The sequence below is a fragment of the Schistocerca nitens genome, chromosome 2 (assembly GCF_023898315.1).
Source record: "Schistocerca nitens isolate TAMUIC-IGC-003100 chromosome 2, iqSchNite1.1, whole genome shotgun sequence".
Classification (NCBI taxonomy): domain Eukaryota; kingdom Metazoa; phylum Arthropoda; class Insecta; order Orthoptera; family Acrididae; genus Schistocerca; species Schistocerca nitens.
The window spans coordinates 1,120,873-1,137,766 of record NC_064615.1 but is presented as its reverse complement, the minus strand read 5'-3'; the positions used below and the strand labels follow the sequence as shown (position 1 = coordinate 1,137,766).

At 43.9% G+C, this 16,894-nt stretch overlaps 1 protein-coding gene across 1 annotated transcript in view; it reads left to right on the top strand.

Annotated features, from left to right (window-relative positions):
• Positions 1-2,112: 2,112 nt before the first annotated feature.
• Positions 2,113-16,894, top strand: part of LOC126237537 (cytochrome P450 9e2-like) — a 68,999-nt gene continuing 54,217 nt past the window's right edge. The window contains exons 1-4 of the mRNA XM_049947723.1: positions 2,113-2,494; positions 7,542-7,679; positions 13,126-13,334; positions 13,421-13,613. Coding sequence (XP_049803680.1) covers positions 2,113-2,494; positions 7,542-7,679; positions 13,126-13,334; positions 13,421-13,613 — 922 coding nt within the window. The remainder of the gene's footprint in view (positions 2,495-7,541; positions 7,680-13,125; positions 13,335-13,420; positions 13,614-16,894) is intronic.

The window sequence follows — 16,894 nt, the reverse complement described above, 5'->3', positions numbered from 1 at the left end:
TAACCGTGTATGGATGCGCAAACAATCAAATTTAAAAAATAGATAATCGTGTATTCTACCTGAACTAACGAGGAGACTATCACATGGTAAGAAGGAAAAGGGGAAGACACACAAGGAAAGAGTGGTAACTAAAAACATACAAAATATCTGTTCACTCTGTAAAACAATTTGTACCATACAGTGATATAATGGAAACGGACATGGAACCATTACATTATCTTCGTTCACCAGAACGTATCGTTGTGTGGCGAGCAATTCCTGGAGTTTGTTTGTCTTCAATTAGTCCCACTTGCGCCAGTTGCGAGACTGACTTTACGTCTCTCTGGAACTGTGACCTCTGAGGTGATGTCCGTGAGACTGAGTTAAGTTCATGAGAAATGTGCAGCTGAAAACTACGGAAGCTGTACAAATTGAGCTAAAGGAAAATTTATGCATTTAGCTTATGTTGTGCAAATGGAGGTGTAAGGGGCGTTACACATGTAACTCATGTACATAGCTTTGTTTATAGCGTATTTGCGCAACTTCCGTAGTTTCAACTGAATCTTCATCCTGCTGATGACCTGCTCTTGCCAGTAATTAGGTTGATGATGTTTCATTTTTTTGATTCTGTAGTCCCACGTTTTGTATTTCTTACGTCACATTGCGATCGGATCTGTAATAGTGCACCTCTTTCTGTTCCTTCATTAGATCTCTGGATCTGAGGATAAGCCGTAACAAAGGTGGAATCCGGTTAAAACATACGAAATGTCCCAGACGGTATATTTATTCATTACAGGTACGGAATTGATCTTGAAGCTCACTATTCGATGTGAGGGATCAGATTTCATTTATGAAACGTCAAGAAGTGGTACGTTTCGCAACGAAACAAAGCACTGTGACTGAGTAGCCGAGGTCAGTAACACACGCTTTTGCGGTGGTGCTCTGCAAATGTAGACGGCTCAAATACCGCTGGTAAAGAAGAGCTGGCGTAGTGAAAGGCACTGAACTTCTGATCTTCAGAGTTAGCACTAATCTTTGGGATTAAATTCCTGGCCTCTCTGCCTCTCTGCAGTATCTCAGACAGCGAGTGTACCTGGCACTGACGCCGCTGATTCGTAAGTCGGCTGGCGGCGTCAGATTCGGCGGCCCTGTTGGTGCAGTTCCACGGGAACAAGCTTCTTGCTGCCGCCCTTGCCTCTCTCACTGCTACCAACAGCACAGGCACGTCACTAGAACTCCACACACACTCAGTCACGTAGACTAAACTGATACGTTTAAAACGTAACGCTCATATGAGGCGAAGGAAAAGAATCTTTCCATTACGTCGCTGACCACATCCCTTGGGATAACAATGTGGCACGTATTTACAAGCTGAAATAAACAACATTATTTTTTAAATTAATTCGCTGAATGCGAATTTCTCGACTCCAGCTATGTCGAGTGTAGATCTACTACCCAGAGTAACATATCAAAGTGTTCTCGGCCGGGAGTCGAACCCGGATGTCCTGCTAATTCCGAGCGATCGCCTTCATAGCTTCGGCTGTTCGTCCACGCTCCTCTCACCGACCCGGGCTCGACATGTCACAGTCTCCATATTTTTATATAGTAGCCATCTAAATTCATAACCTAAAGCTCTCATCATTACCTGGATTCGCACAACAGGGAAAATGAGACAACGAGGAATCGAGCCAATCTTGTTATGGTTAACAGTGTATGAACTTCAGACATGCACGTTTTGCAACCCTATGCAGGCACGCGGCACTAACAAGGATCACAAACAACGCGAATGAAACTGTTCAAAATGGTTCAAATGGCTCTGAGCACTATGGGACTTAACATCTGACGTCATCAGTCCCCTACAACTTAGAACTACTTAAACGTAACTAAGCTAAGGATTATCACACACATCCATGCTCGAGGCAGGATTCGAGCCTACGACCGTAGCGCTCACGCGGTTCCAGACTGTAGCGCCTAGAACCGCTCGGCCACTCAGGCCGGCAATGAAACTGTAATATTACCACATACGACAGTGACTCCCAACCAGACACGACATTTGACGTTACTGCAGTTAGCAACTGGTTGTGTTACTTCACTTCCACCTTGACCGCCGGAGTATCCCTTCGATGTCCTCAGATGGCTGTGGACTGGTGGACGCTGCTGGTGTCCCTGGCTGTGGGCGCCGCCGTCGCGGTCGCTCTTTGGTGGCGCCGCTGCTCCACGCACTTTGCCCGCCGCGGCCTGCCCTCCATCCCTCCGCTGCCCCTAGTGGGCAACATGCTGGACCTGGTGCTCAGGAGGAAGTCCATGGCCGACACTCTCACCGAACTCTATCGCAAGTTCGAGCCGCATCCGTACGCTGGTGTCTACTTCACGATCCCATTTGTGATGGTGAGAGATCCCGATATCATCCGTGCCATCACTGTCAAGGACTTTGACCACTTTACCGACCACATGGAGTTCTTCAACGCTGACAAGTCGAACACACTGGCACAAAGGATGCTTATCGGTTTGAAAGGTAAGTTGTCTGTTTAAATTTTTATTTACCAGTCAGCGTTATGTCTTATGCTCACTGTGACAGCGTAATACATTTCTGTCATCGTGCACGATTCAATTTAACTCTAAGAACTGACCAGGTGCGAGTGGCAGTCGCGCATGAGGGTTCCTTAAAAGCTTAATTATGTATACAGGCAGTTCATCCATACTGGGACCGAGCGAGGTGGCGCAGTGGTTAGACACTGGACTCGCATTCGGGAGGACGACGGTTCAATCCCGCGTCCGGCCAACCTGATTTAGGTTTTCCGTGATTTCCCTAAATCGCTCCAGGCAAATGCCGGGATGGTTCCTTTCAAAGGGCACGGCCGACTTCCTTCCCCATCCTTCCCTAATCCGATGAGACCGATGACCTCGCTGTCTGGTCTCCTTCCCCAAACCAACCAACACCCATACTGGGAATCGAGAACCTCGATCACTTTGCCCGTTATCGACACTGATACTGGCAAGATATCGTCCCAGGGAGTACAAGATTTTCGAAAAGTTTGAATTTAAATGATATAAATCCCAAATAAAGTCATGCAGGCGGCTGAAGACCATTATTGCAACAAATGAGTCTGATTGGGTCTCAATGGCAAATGTCAGGCCAGGAATGACATTGTTGCTTATATGTCGCGTTTCGCAATTTATCCGTCATCAGATATCCAGGAGCGATATCTGATGATGGATAAATTCCGAAACGCGTCATATGAGCAATAAAGTCATTCCTTGTCTGATATTTGACATTTACCATTCCGACCCAACCAGCCTGAATCCACAACTACTGACTGTTTTAATTTCAAGTTTCACATTGGATAACAAATGACAAAATTTTTTTTCATGTGAAATAATTACATATTAACAATTTTCGGATTCTTTCCTTTACTTATACTGAGAAACCTAGGTTCTTTACAAGTTTCTTTATTCTAGGTCAACGGTAAATACCCTATAGGTTTTGATGAATGGATTTGCTAGTATGAAAATATGTGACATAAAAGGTCATACCTTTTGATTGCATTGACTTATAAGCTTCGATGTTTTTCACCGTCAAGAGACCGTAGACGTCAGTATGTGACATATTTCTGCTTAATATGTCCACCCATTCGTGAGAAAAGGGGTTTTTAATAGTCGGACAGGTGGACAGACAGATAGATAGGCCGACAACAAAGTGATCCTACAACGATTCCGTTTTCGTCGATTCAGGTACTAAACCCTATCTGGGCTCGTCCGTTTACTGCGAAGTATGAATATTTGCTTACGGTTATGTCAATAGGGTAATGATACTGGGGTGCGACATGAAAGAAAATAATCTACCTGGTGGATATAATTAAACTTTCCATATTTAACACGTTATAACACGGAAACTGATAACCGTACGAGTACCAAACTCGGTATCATTAATGTCAGGGAAATGGGGAGGAGAAATAATTCAATTCAATTGAAACACTTTTAATTTGCTGCTATGGTACATAATACCATTACATTGCGGTACCATTACTACTACAAAAGGAGGTCAATATGGCAGAGGAGAACAATGCATGCGCGTAGGTATGCTGGTTACGTCTCTGGGCATGATGCGCTTCAGATCAGCACACGTGTGAACGTTCCCTTGGTAAGCCCTGTCCTTCAGGTACCCCCACAACCAGAAATCACAGGGAGTGAGACCAGGTGATCCTGCCGACCGAGCATTTGGAAACGATCGGCTTTTAATTAGATCGTTTCCAAATGTGTTCCGGAGAAGCAGGTGAACTTCACGAGCGATGTGCGTTGGGGCCCCATCTTGCATGAAAACTGTTCGAGTTCAATGCGTCTCCCTCCTGTAGTGCTTGTATGACCTGCTGGCGAAGCATATCGCAGTAACGCTGGCCAGCCGCTCTGCACGTCTTTGGTCCTTGAGCGCCAAACTGTTTTTTAGAACGGGCCAATGGTGAACGTAGCCGTGAAGCCATACCACACTGTGACACGTTCACCATACAGAGGAACTTCATACACAGCGACTGGAGGTGAAGATCTCCACACTCGGCAATTCTGCGTGTTCACCTCACCAGTCAGAGAAAAATGAGCTGCGTCTGTCCATAGGACGGTGCAGGGCCAGGCCTCATCAACTTCAATCCTTGCGAGAAAGTTGGGAACGAAGTCAACACGTCGTCGTGCGCCCTGTGGTGGAAGCTGCTGTACGATGTGGATCTTGTGTGGACACCGTTCCAGAATGGTTCGAAGCACGTTCCGTACAGTGGACCACGGGATGTTCACCTCTCGTGACAAAACACGCGCACTGCCCGACGACTGCCAATTGCGGGCAGCATTGTCTGCCATAGCAACAGCGATTTCATCAACCACCTGTGCTGAAACCGGCCGTCGGCCTTTTCCTGGAGCGACCCACATTTCTCCAGTTGATTCGAACTTCTTCAATCCGCACAGCAAGTGGAGAAAGAGGGTCCTTCCGTAATCCTTTCAGCCGGCGACATTCTCGAAGTGCAGCTGCAGCGTTACTGTTGTTTTCACAATAGAACTTCACCAACAGTGCCCTGCTCCTTTTGTCCAAGCTCATCTTGACACGTAAACAAGTGCACTGCGACTGGTCAGGTGTGTGAGACTATCAATCACAGCACCTGGTGGCCGTGGTTGGAACTGGACGTTGGCGCTGTCACACATGAAAATCATGCACCCCATACTCTGGACATTAATGCTACCAAGTCTGGTACTCGTACGGTAATAAGTTTCCGTGTTATAACGTGTTAAATAGGGAAAGTTTAATCATAACCACCCAGTACATAATTTCAGTGACAAGTAGTGCTTCGAGTTGCAAAGAAATTACCTCGAGGTGAATACACAGATGGATGTCCGATTAGGTCCAATCTGGCCTGTTTTATCGATGAGACATGGTCCGTTATACTGTTTATGTGTTCCTAGGTCTTGATTACGTGATCCTGCGCAGCGTCGTACTTACTGGATCAACGTAAGTCGGATTCTTGCGGGGAAAACACATTTTCTCGGAGATAAATGTTCTTTCTAAAAGGCTCCAAATAACATTCTTCCCCAAGAAAAATATTTAAATTTAAGTCGGTTGAATGGACGATAGTAACTTTCTTCTCGGCATCTGTTTGATTTCATCACTTAACACACAGAACTGCGTATAGATGTAACGTATTACGTATTTATATTTCAGACGCGCCCGACAGCCTTGCGTGCTTAAGCGCTACTTCTGGAACTGGGAGAAATTTAGAATTTTATATGAAGTTCTTCACATTTTAAAGATTTCAGTTTCTCTTATAACTCCTGAAAATTAACCATTTTTTTTTTGGCATTTTGGCTGTCATCACATGCTTGTATGTTTCAAAGTACTTACTTTCTGCCTCGACGCCCAGGACGGTATTACGATGCTCTTAAATCTGATTTGCAGAGTATGCATGTAGATGTAGATGTTTAGCTTACAACATCATTGAAGCTAAACACACAGGTCCTTTCGTTTACACGGGTAACCTGTCAGCTTACATGCTACATCCGTAGGTGAATTCCAATGTTGTTTGGCTGTCAGGAAAAGGAGAATGGACCTCTCCAAGATGTACTGCCGAGCAAGGGCGTACTAGCAAAGACCCGTGTCTCTTGTGCTATTTCTGGACGGTAGGCTCCCTGCTAAAACAGTTATTCGCCTTTTCCTTTCTATCGTCACCAACAGCATGAACATGACACTATATTCTACATGCATCATCTTCAAAAATCATGTAACTTCATCTAAGAAAGACTTCTTGGAGTGAAAGACATAATAATTACAAAGAAAAACAATCTTGCAGTTTAGCTGGATAAGCTTATCTCTTGGGAAATACCAAAAAAAGAAGAAAGGAAAAGAATCCCATACGACATCATTGTTTCTTCAGACACGATTCTCGAAAAGAAGCAAAAAAAAAAAGTAATCGATTAATACAACTCCAGGGAAAGTAATGGCAAAATTAGCTTAGCTCAAGCGCTTCAGCAATTCCACAGTACGGACTCATGTGACTTTTCTATGAAGAGCGCACACCAGTCTCACAGTAATAGCGATATTCATAAAAACAGCTCTTGAAGGAAAGCAATCAGCGTCTTTTCCTGGAGAAGCTAACATTCTCTAAGAAAATCGTGCTGTATAAAGCTCTAAAGGCAATGATAACCTACCTACAAAAGAAATTTTTTACACAACGAAAGAGTTTAAATGAAAACTGGAATTGTTCCCCCTTCATAGATACAATTATACTTTGCACAAACATAAGTATTTATCAGCTTTCCAATGATCATCACGTAGTGATTCAATAGGGTTGTAGCAGAACTGAAAAATTACAATGATAACGTCCAGAGTTTCAACTGTAAGGCTGCCTTATGGTATGCGCCTTTTATACTGTTCCTCAAAGTAGTTAAGAGCCATTCGGGTTGATGTTACTTATTTGTATTTAATACTGCCATTTTTAGTGTTCTATTCATTTTAAATTTCTATCCTTTTTCTGTGTCAGTGTTCTATGTATCGCGTAGTGACTTCATGAACTATGTATTACGTGGTCCCAAAAATCCAGAAAAAAATTCATTAAACGTTGTGGTATGATCACTCCTATAATTAAAATGCAAAACTACTGCAATTAGTATGTATTTTCCATATATTATTTATTGCATTACAATCTATAAAACAAGTAACTTACTGATTAACTATCTAACTTGTGCAGTAAGTTTTATTCATCTTAAAAATCATTGATGACGCATCAAAACATTCCAGCAATTAAGAAGCGCTGTCGCTAATAATTTGCAATGCTTAGCGATACGTTCTACCCTAATTATGGTGTGCTTCAGTTACGAATGTTATCTTATGGTTTGAATGTTTCCTGAATCAGCCACTTGAACCTGGATTCCCATGTACTGGTCGCAAATATTTAGGAAAGTACGTCATAGTTTTCATCCTCGAAAAGTAAAAATTTATTGCTAGAAAAGTGACTGAAACACAGCTGTTAAAACAGTTCTTTAAACTGCATGTCAGTTATGCAAAACTTAAGACTGCTCCCTCTCCTCAGGAAAGGAGTGGCACGGTATGCGGACCACACTCAGCCCGGCTTTCACTACAATGAAGATGAAGAACATGTTCACCTTGATGACAGAGATCGCTCACCAGGCAGCAGACTATCTGGCTGTGAAAGCTGCTGATTACGAGGGTGAGTATTCACTCCACACTGACAGTCCCTTGTTCATCGACTATAAGTTATACAATTAACTGTCTTACTTGTAGTTAACTAGCTAATTGCGCCGATGTCATTTTTTTCCAGTCATCAGCCTTCTGACTGGTTTGATGCCGCCCGCCACGAATTTCTCTCCTGTGCCAACTCTTCATCTCAGAGTAGCACTTGAAACCTACGTCCTCAATGTTTACTCTCTAAAGCCCCCTCTAGTACCGTGGAAGTCATTCCCTGATGTCTTAACAGATGTCCAGTCATCTTGTTCCTTCTTCTTGTCAGCGTTTTCCTCAGCGATTCTGCGGAGAACCTCTTCATTCCTTACCTTGTCAATCCACCTAATTTTCAACATTCCTGTTTAGTACCACATCGCAACTGCTTCGATTCTCTTCTGTTCCGCTTTTCCCACAGGACATGTTTCACTACCACACGATGCTGCTGTGCTCCAACCGTACTTTCTCAGAAATTTCTACCTGAAATTGATGCCTAAGTTTGATACTGGTAGACTTCTCTCGGCCAGTAATGCCTTTTTTGCAAGCGATAGTCTAGTTTTTATATCCTTACTCCGTCCATCATGGGTTATTTTGCTTCCCAGATTGCAAAATTCCTTAACTTCCTCTACTTCATGATCACCAATTCTAATATTGAGTTTCTCGCTGTGCATTTCTTTTACTTTTCATTACTTTCGTCTTTCTTCGGTTTACATTAAATTCACATTCTGTACTCATTACACTGTTCATCCATTCAACGGATACAGTAATATTCTTCTTCAATTTCGCTGAAGATGGCAATGTCAACAGCCAATCTTATCGCTGATTTTCTTTCACCATGAGTTTTAATCCTACTCTTGAATCTTTGTCTTATTTCCGTCATTGCTTCTTTAAGGTACAGATGGAACGGTAGGCGCGTAAGGCTATATCGCTGTCTTACGCCTTTTTAATGCGAGCACTTGGTTCTCTGTCTTGTGGTCTCACTGTTCCGCCTTGGTTCTTGTACATACCGTATATTATCCATCTTTCCTTATGGTTTATCCCTGTTTTCTCAGGATTCCGACCATCTTGGACCATTTTACATTGTCGAACGCTTTTTCCAGGTCGACAAATCCCATGAACATGTGTCGTTAATTTTCTTCAGTATGCTTCCATTATCGACCGCACCAAATGAGAACTGCCTCTCTGGCGCCTTTGCCTTTGCTACAGTCAATCTGATCGTCATCTGACACATCCTCAATTTTCTTTTCCATTCTTCTGTAAATTATTCTTGTCAGCATCTTGAACGCACGAGCTATTAAGCTAATTGTGCCATAGTTCTCGCACATATCGGTCTTGCCGTCTTCAGAAATGTGTGGCGGATGTTTCCCCGGATCGCTAGTGTCATACGTATATTCTACACATCGACATGCGTAGTCGTTTTGTTGCCACTTCCCCCAATGATTTTAGAAATTGCGTTGGGATATCATCTGTCCCTTATGCCTTATTTGAATTTAAGTCCTTCAAAGCTCTTCTGAGTTCTGATTCTAATACAGGATCTCCCATCTCTTCCCTATCGACTCCTGTTTCTCCTTCTACCACAGAGGTCTTCAGTGTGCTCTTCCCACGTGTCCACTCTCTCCTCTGTATTTAACAGTGAAGTTCCAAATGGATTACTGATGTTACCGCCCTTGCGTTTAACTTCGCCGAAGTTCGTTTTGACTTTTCTGTATACTGCCTCAGTGCTTGTGACAACCGCTTCTACTTCGATTTCTTCATATTTCTCACGCAGCCATTTAGCTTTAACGTCCCTGCACTGCCTACTTCTTTCATTCCTATGTTGTTGTTGTTGTTGTTGTGGTCTTCAGTCCTGAGACTGGTTTGATGCAGCTCTCCATGCTACTCTATCCTGTGCAAGCTTGTTCATCTCCCAGTACCTACTGCAACCTACATCCTTCTGAATCTGCTTAGTGTATTCATCTCTTGGTCTCCCTCTACGATTTTTACCCTCCACGCTGCCCTCCAATGCTAAATTTGTGATCCCTTGATGCCTCAAGTGACTTGTATTTCTGTACGTCCTTCTTTCGACAATCAGTTGAGTATTGGTTCTGATAACCTTGGTTTCTTTGCAGCTACCTTCCCGTCAAAAAAGGTTTTCTTTCCAGCTCCTGCGGTTGCCTTTTTTTTTACATGCCCACTCCTCTTCAACAGAGGTGCCTACTGAGCTATTCATTATCGCAGTTTCTACGGCTTTGGAGAACTTCAAGCGTATCTCTTCGTATCCCACTTATTTGCGCATTGATCGTTCCTGACTAGTCTCTTGAACTTCGGCCTAACCTTCATCACTATAGTAGCTACAAAATTGTGATCTGAGTCCATATTTCCTCCTGGGTTCAGTATCTGATTCGGGAAGCCCTGCCTGACCATGATGTAATCCAGCTGAAACTTTTCTGCATCTCCCGGCCTTTCCTAAGTACACTTCCTCCTCTTGTGATTCTTGAACACAGTATTCGCAATTGAAAGCTGAAATATATTGCAGAACTGAATTAGTCTTTCTCCTCTACCATTCTTAATACCAGTCCTATATTCTGCCTCAGTCCTGCCTTCTATGCCTTCCTCTACAACCACAACATTTTGTGGCATCGTAATGACACTAAACATAATGAGTATGCCAAATTAAACTTTTTCTGCAAGTATCTGGAATGCACACACACCAGTTGTCACTAGGAACATTACATCTGTAGGAAAAAAAAATTGTTTGAATTTTCTAATGCTGTAAATTTTCTGAGGAGGCTTTTGTGCCTGGAGAGTCTTTATTTTATGCCACCTCCGATCTGGATCTTGTAATGTAGCCATGTTGTTACACATATATAAATAGCATTGTCTGTAGTGTGTGTCTTTCAATAACAAAATTCTGTATTCAGTTATTTGTCGTGTTAAATCCGAAAGATCAGTCAGTCTTGCGGTAGATGCAACAGAGCGTCAACCAGAACATGGTTGTAACGTTTTAGATGCTGTATTTCGAAACAACGCTGAGGTGATGTACGTCATGAGACAGCGACTGGCATATGTACAGAGGGCGGCAGTGTCGCGTACACGAGGCGTGAACGGCAGAACGTCGGCCCAGCTGTCTTTTGCACTCGAGAGAATAATGTGACGATGTTTCCGACGTGATTATGGTCGCACGGCGAAGTAACAGACTCTGAATGCGGAATGGTAGTGGAGCTATACACAGTGGACATTCTATTTCGGAAATGTCAGGGAATTCAATGTTCCGAGACATACAATGTCAAGAGTGTGCCGAGAATACAAAATTTGGTGCGTACCTCTCACCACGACCGAGAATAGCGACTTCTGCGTAGAGATGTCAGTGCTAACAGACAAGCAACAATGAATGACATAACCGCAGGAATCAGTGTGGGACGCACGATGAACGTATCCGTAAGGACACTGTGGTGAAACATCCCGGTAGCGGGCTGTGGCAGCAGACGGCCGACGCGAGTGCCTTCGCTAGCAGAAACCGCATCGCCTGCAGCGGCTCTCCTGGGCTCGTAACCACATCGGTTGGACCCTAGACGACCGGAAAACCGTGGCCTGGGCAGGTGAGTCTCGATTCCATTCTGTAAGAGCTGATGGTACGGCTCGAGTGTGCAGCAGACACCACGGAGCCGTGGGGACCCAAGTGGTCAACAAGGCGCTGTGCCAGCTGCTGGTGGTTCCATAGTGGTGTGGGCTGTGTTTCTGCATAGAATGGACTGGCTCCGAAACGTCTATGTTCTGCTACTTGGACAAAATTTGCAGCCATTAATGCATTTCATGTTCCCATGACAATGCTCCATATCATCGGGCCACAATTGTTCGCGACTGGCTTGAAGAAAATTCTGGACAGTTCGAGTGAACGATTTGGCCACACAGATAGCTCGACACGATTTCCATCGAACATTTATGGGACATAATCAACAGGTCAGTTCGCGTACAAAATCTTGCACTGTCAGTACTTTCGCAATTATGGACTGCGGCTGTAGAGACAGCATGACTAAATGAAACTTCCTGGCAGATTAAAAGTGTGTGCCGGACCGATAATCCATGCAACATCAAAGAACATCACCGCCCAGAGAAGTATATTGTATGTGCAAACCTTGACAGACGAAGTGACACTGCATACTTTTGTATAAAATGTAATCCACCTTTAGGTTTGAATTGTTTCGTAAGATAACACACTTTGAAGTTATCGTAATCTAATAACCCACATAGTTTTTTCTTCCAATACAGAACATTTTTGAAAAAAAACATATTCCTCTATAAAGCTTAAAAAAGAGACAATTTAACACGATAACACTGCATTTGGCGTCTTAATTTTCTTCTCAACAATAACGATGGACTGCTACACTCGTGTGTGTGTATGTACACGCACCACTGAAAAACACGCGAACGTGGCAGGCGGCCGCTCGCACTAACTATGAGAGGGATTAAAGGACTCCCTTACTTGCTTCTACGAGAGTGGCATTAAACCGATTACATGTCGTTAGGGGAAGTGCGAAATTGATTTTGTGCTTATTTTTATGATTAAAATTCTCTTCCTGATGGTGATATTTTCAATACAAACCAACATTCTAAGTGAAATAGTACAATAGCATAACGAACTTTTGCGGTCGGAGTGAAAACAAACGTTTTTACCAACCGTAATCTACCAGTAATCATGTTTTGAATTCTGCATGAATCACTGTTTTTGTTCAAAATTAATTTTACCATAACTTCTTTGATTCGTCGAGAGTACGTTATATAATACTATCCAGTTTTCTGCGACGGTTTTGCAATTTACTTGTCGTTTGCGTCTATCCATTGTCACTCAGCAAGTCACCATGCACTGATCTGGATAATATGTTCACAAAATGATATGCTGCTTTTTAGAAGAAAGGTATTTCTTCATCTTACGTGAAAACGATGAGCAGTATTTTGAGACGGAAGTACAGAAATGAAACTTCAAATTTATAGATGTTCCTAAATATGCGAATGCAAGCTTTAAGGTTTGTTTTTGATTACAATAATATGAACAGCCCAGATAATGAAATGGGTATATCGAAACATCGTGTTTAAAGTAACAGAAACTCTTCATCGCGTACACTAATACTTTCCGTTCACTGTTGCCTCACTTATTGGCTACGTTCTTTCGGTGTAGAGCTACGAAAGAGAGAAACCAACCTATGAAGGAGACTCCAACGGCGAAATGTTGGTTAAACTTATAAAGGAAGGTGACACTTCGCAATAGCCCAGTAAAGTTCGACAGGCAGAGGACTACTATAAATCGAAAATCGCATATTATAATTTCCGTAAATGTATCAGAACACTGGATGTAATTGCATAACGACCTCTCCAAGAATAAAGGGAAATGAAGGAGGTATGTGGCCGTCAATTTCCACAGAGCAAGAAGTTGATCAGTATTGTATATTTTCTTTAAGCTTCTTCTGGCGACAAGGATTTGCTGACTTTGGAGATGAAGGACTTTTTCACCCGTGTTACCAATGACGTCATTGCGACTACGGCATTCGGTGTGAAGGTGGACTCGCTGTCAGAACCGGACAACACCTTCTACCGCATGGGCCGTGACGTCACCAACATCGGAGCGCTCGTCGCCGGCGGCTTCATGACATCCCCTAAGCTCATGCAGGTGAGTGCCTCACATCAACCTGTTACCTGATCGTTGTGTGCTATCTCCATTCTCGAAACGTTTTCTAATTTCCATGTGTATCTCAGCTGCTGGGCATATCATTCTTCGACCGGAAGGCGATGGAGTTCTTCAAATCCATGGTGTACGAGACCATTCGTACGCGAGAGAAGCACGGAATTGTTCGGCCCGATGTGATCCATCTACTGATGCAGGCAAGCCGTGGAGAGCTGGCTTCCGAGGAATGCAGGAAAGACGGGACCACCGGCTCCAGAGAGAGATGTAAATACAGTTCAAAGATCTTTGTCGCTCTTATTCAGAAGCCAGTGTACAAATTCTGACCGTAGTTTAATTCTACACTACTGGCCATTAAAATTGCTACACCAAGAAGAATTGCACATGATAAACGGGTATTCATTGGACAAATATATTATACTAGAACTGACATGTGATTACACTTTCGCGCAATTTGGGTACATAGATCCTGAGAAGTCAGTACCCAGAACAACCACCTCTGGCCGTAATAACGGCCTTGATACGCCTGGGCATTGAGTCAAACAGAGCTTGGATGGCGTGTACAGGTACAGCTGCCCATGCAGCTTCAACACGATACCGCAGTTCATCAAGAGTAGTGACTGGCGTATTGTGACGAGACAGTTACTCGACCACCATTGACCAGACGTTTTCAGTTGGTGAGAGATATGGAGAATGTGCTGGCCAGGGCAGCAGTCGAACATTTTCTGTATCCAGAAAGGCCCGTACAGGACCTCCAACATGCGGTCGTGCATTATCCTGCTGAAATACAGGGTTTCGCAGGGATCGAATGAAGGGTAGAGCCACGGACAACTGAAATGTAACGTCCACTGTTCAAAGTGCCGTCAATGCGAACAAGAGGTGACAGACGTGTAACCAACGTCACCTCAAACCATCACGCCGGGTGATACGCCAGTATGGCGATGACGAATACACGCTTCCAATGTGCGTTCACTGCGATGTCGCCAAACACGGATGCGACCATCATGATGCTGTAAACAGAACCTGTATTCATCCGAAAAAATGACGTTCTGCCGTTCGTGCACCCAGCTTCGTCGTTGAGTACACCATCGCAGGCGCTCCTGTCTGCGATGCAGCGTCAAGGGTAAACGCAGCCATGGTCTCCGAGCTGATAGTCCATGCTGCTGAAGACGTCGTCTAAGTGTTCGTGCAGATGGTTGTTGTCTTGCAAACGTCCCCATCTGTTGACTCAGGGATCGAGACGTGGCTGCACGATCCGTTACAGCCATGCGGATAAGATGCCTGTCAACTCGACTGCTAGTGATACGAGGCCGTTGGGATGCAGCACGGCGTTCTGTATTAACCTCCTGAACCCACCGATTCCATATTCTGCTAACAGTCATTCGATCTCGACCAACGCGAGCAGCAATGTCGCGATACGATAAACCACAATCGCGATAGGCTACAATCCGACCTTTATCAAAGTGGGAAACGTGATGGTACGCATTTCTCCTCGTTACACGAGGTATCACAACTAGAGATGGGGGATCCGCTCTTGAACTAATTCATAGAGTTCAATCTTTCAAAGGAGTGAACAATCAGTGATTCAGAAAAAAAGAACGGTAGCTCCAAACGTTTCCCAGGCAGAGAGAGAGAGAGAGAGAGAGAGAGAGAGAGAGAGAGAGACGGAGCATATCAGCAGCGCCTCTGCTGGTTCAGAGCACAGTGCACGCCACACAACACAGCCAGCGCCGGCCTCTGCCCTGCTTCTACCTTGGCTGCCTGCATTGTGCAGTGCCCCATTGGATTTTGTGTTTCACATATGCCGGGCCGTCTCTGTGCGTCGTCTGTCGTGTGCACTGTGCAGTGTCTGGCGCAGCTTAACTTCGCATCGCACTCTGTCGGCGATCGTTTCAGTCGCACGTCCTGCCCTCTGGGCAGTTGATGCCAGCAACAGGACAGAGAGCCACCTAGCGGATAACATAGGAACTACTTGCAAAAACCTGCTCGCAAGGGAGCGGACGATTTGTCTCGGAGCGGGTGAGCTCCCCCCACCCTCGGAACTCGCCTGCTCAACGCTCACCCCACCGTCTCGACTCTAGCCAGAGCGTCGAGCAAAGCGACTCTGGTGTCACTCTGGTCTCTGCGGTCTCAGCTCACGCAGTAATACAGCTCGCGGCTCGACCTGCTCGACTCAGCGCCTCTGCATCGGAGTTTGTCCCCACTGGATATTGTTCTTCATAGTAATACCGCTATGTATATTACATTATTATGTTATGTATACATCAATTGTTTTTATTTTATTTTTATTTGTTTAAACTGATTAGATTAGGTTCCTGATGACTACTCTTACTATAGGATTTTTATTATGGACACTCGAATTTACGCTTTAATTACGAGCGAACCGATAAACGTATCGCAAAATGTGATACACCAATATTTTCCTTGTTTTATTCTGCGTAAGGCTATATGCAGCACTTTCGTTTTACAGTCAAATTTATATATTTTTTTCTTATTCTGGTACGGATTTTGCGATTTTAGGCGTCTTCGAAAGGAAAAATATATGGCTTGCGATGTATTTGTATGAGGTTAATGAAATTTTAATACATTATAGCCAAATATATTGTTAATGTAAATCTCAAGTTACAACATTTTCCGATCACCCAAAAAACCACGCTAGTGCAAAATAAATCAATAATCAAAAACTTTGTCATATCGTGGAAATTTCAATAAACAATACAAAATTCTTACTCATTATCTATGTTACTTCAAAATAGGATCAAATAAGATCAAAATACAGGTATAGTACTGGAATAAACCAAGTTTAAAGGGCAATGTGCCTTTCATTTATTTTCTTTTGTAAATGAGTGGTGAGTCATGAAAAACAGCTAATTCATTTCAGGGAGTGAACAGTTCTGATCCAATCTCTGAAAAGAACAGTTTTGCCCATCTCTAATCACAACAACGTTTCACCAGGCAACGCCGGTCAACTGCTGTTTGTGTCTGAGAAATCGGTTGCAAACTTTCCTCATGTCAGCACGTTGTAGGTGTCGCCACCGGCGCCAACCTTGTGTGAATGCTCTGAAAAGCTAATCATTTGCATGTCACAGCATCTTCTTCCTGTCGGTTAAATTTCGCGTCTGTAGCACGTCGTCTTCGTGGTGTAGCAATTTTAATGGCCCGTCTTCTTATTAGTATGCATTTTCATGAGGTACCCCGTTTCACCAAGCACGCTAATGGGCGTGGAAGACGTTACATTCATCAGGAGCTAAAAAAAAAAAAATGGTTCAAATGGCTCTGAGCACTATGGGACTCAACTGCTGTGGTCATAAGTCCCCTAGAACTTAGAACTACTTAAACCTAACTAACCTAAGGACAGCACACAACACCCAGCCATCACGAGGCAGAGAAAATCCCTGACCCCGCCGGGAATCGAACCCGGGAACCCGGGCGTGGGAAGCAAGAACGGTACCGCACGACCACGAGATGCGGGCAAATTAGGAGCTACCTACGCTACCACTCATGACCGTGTGTCACATCAAAGGAAAATATAATTAATGGAAAGAACT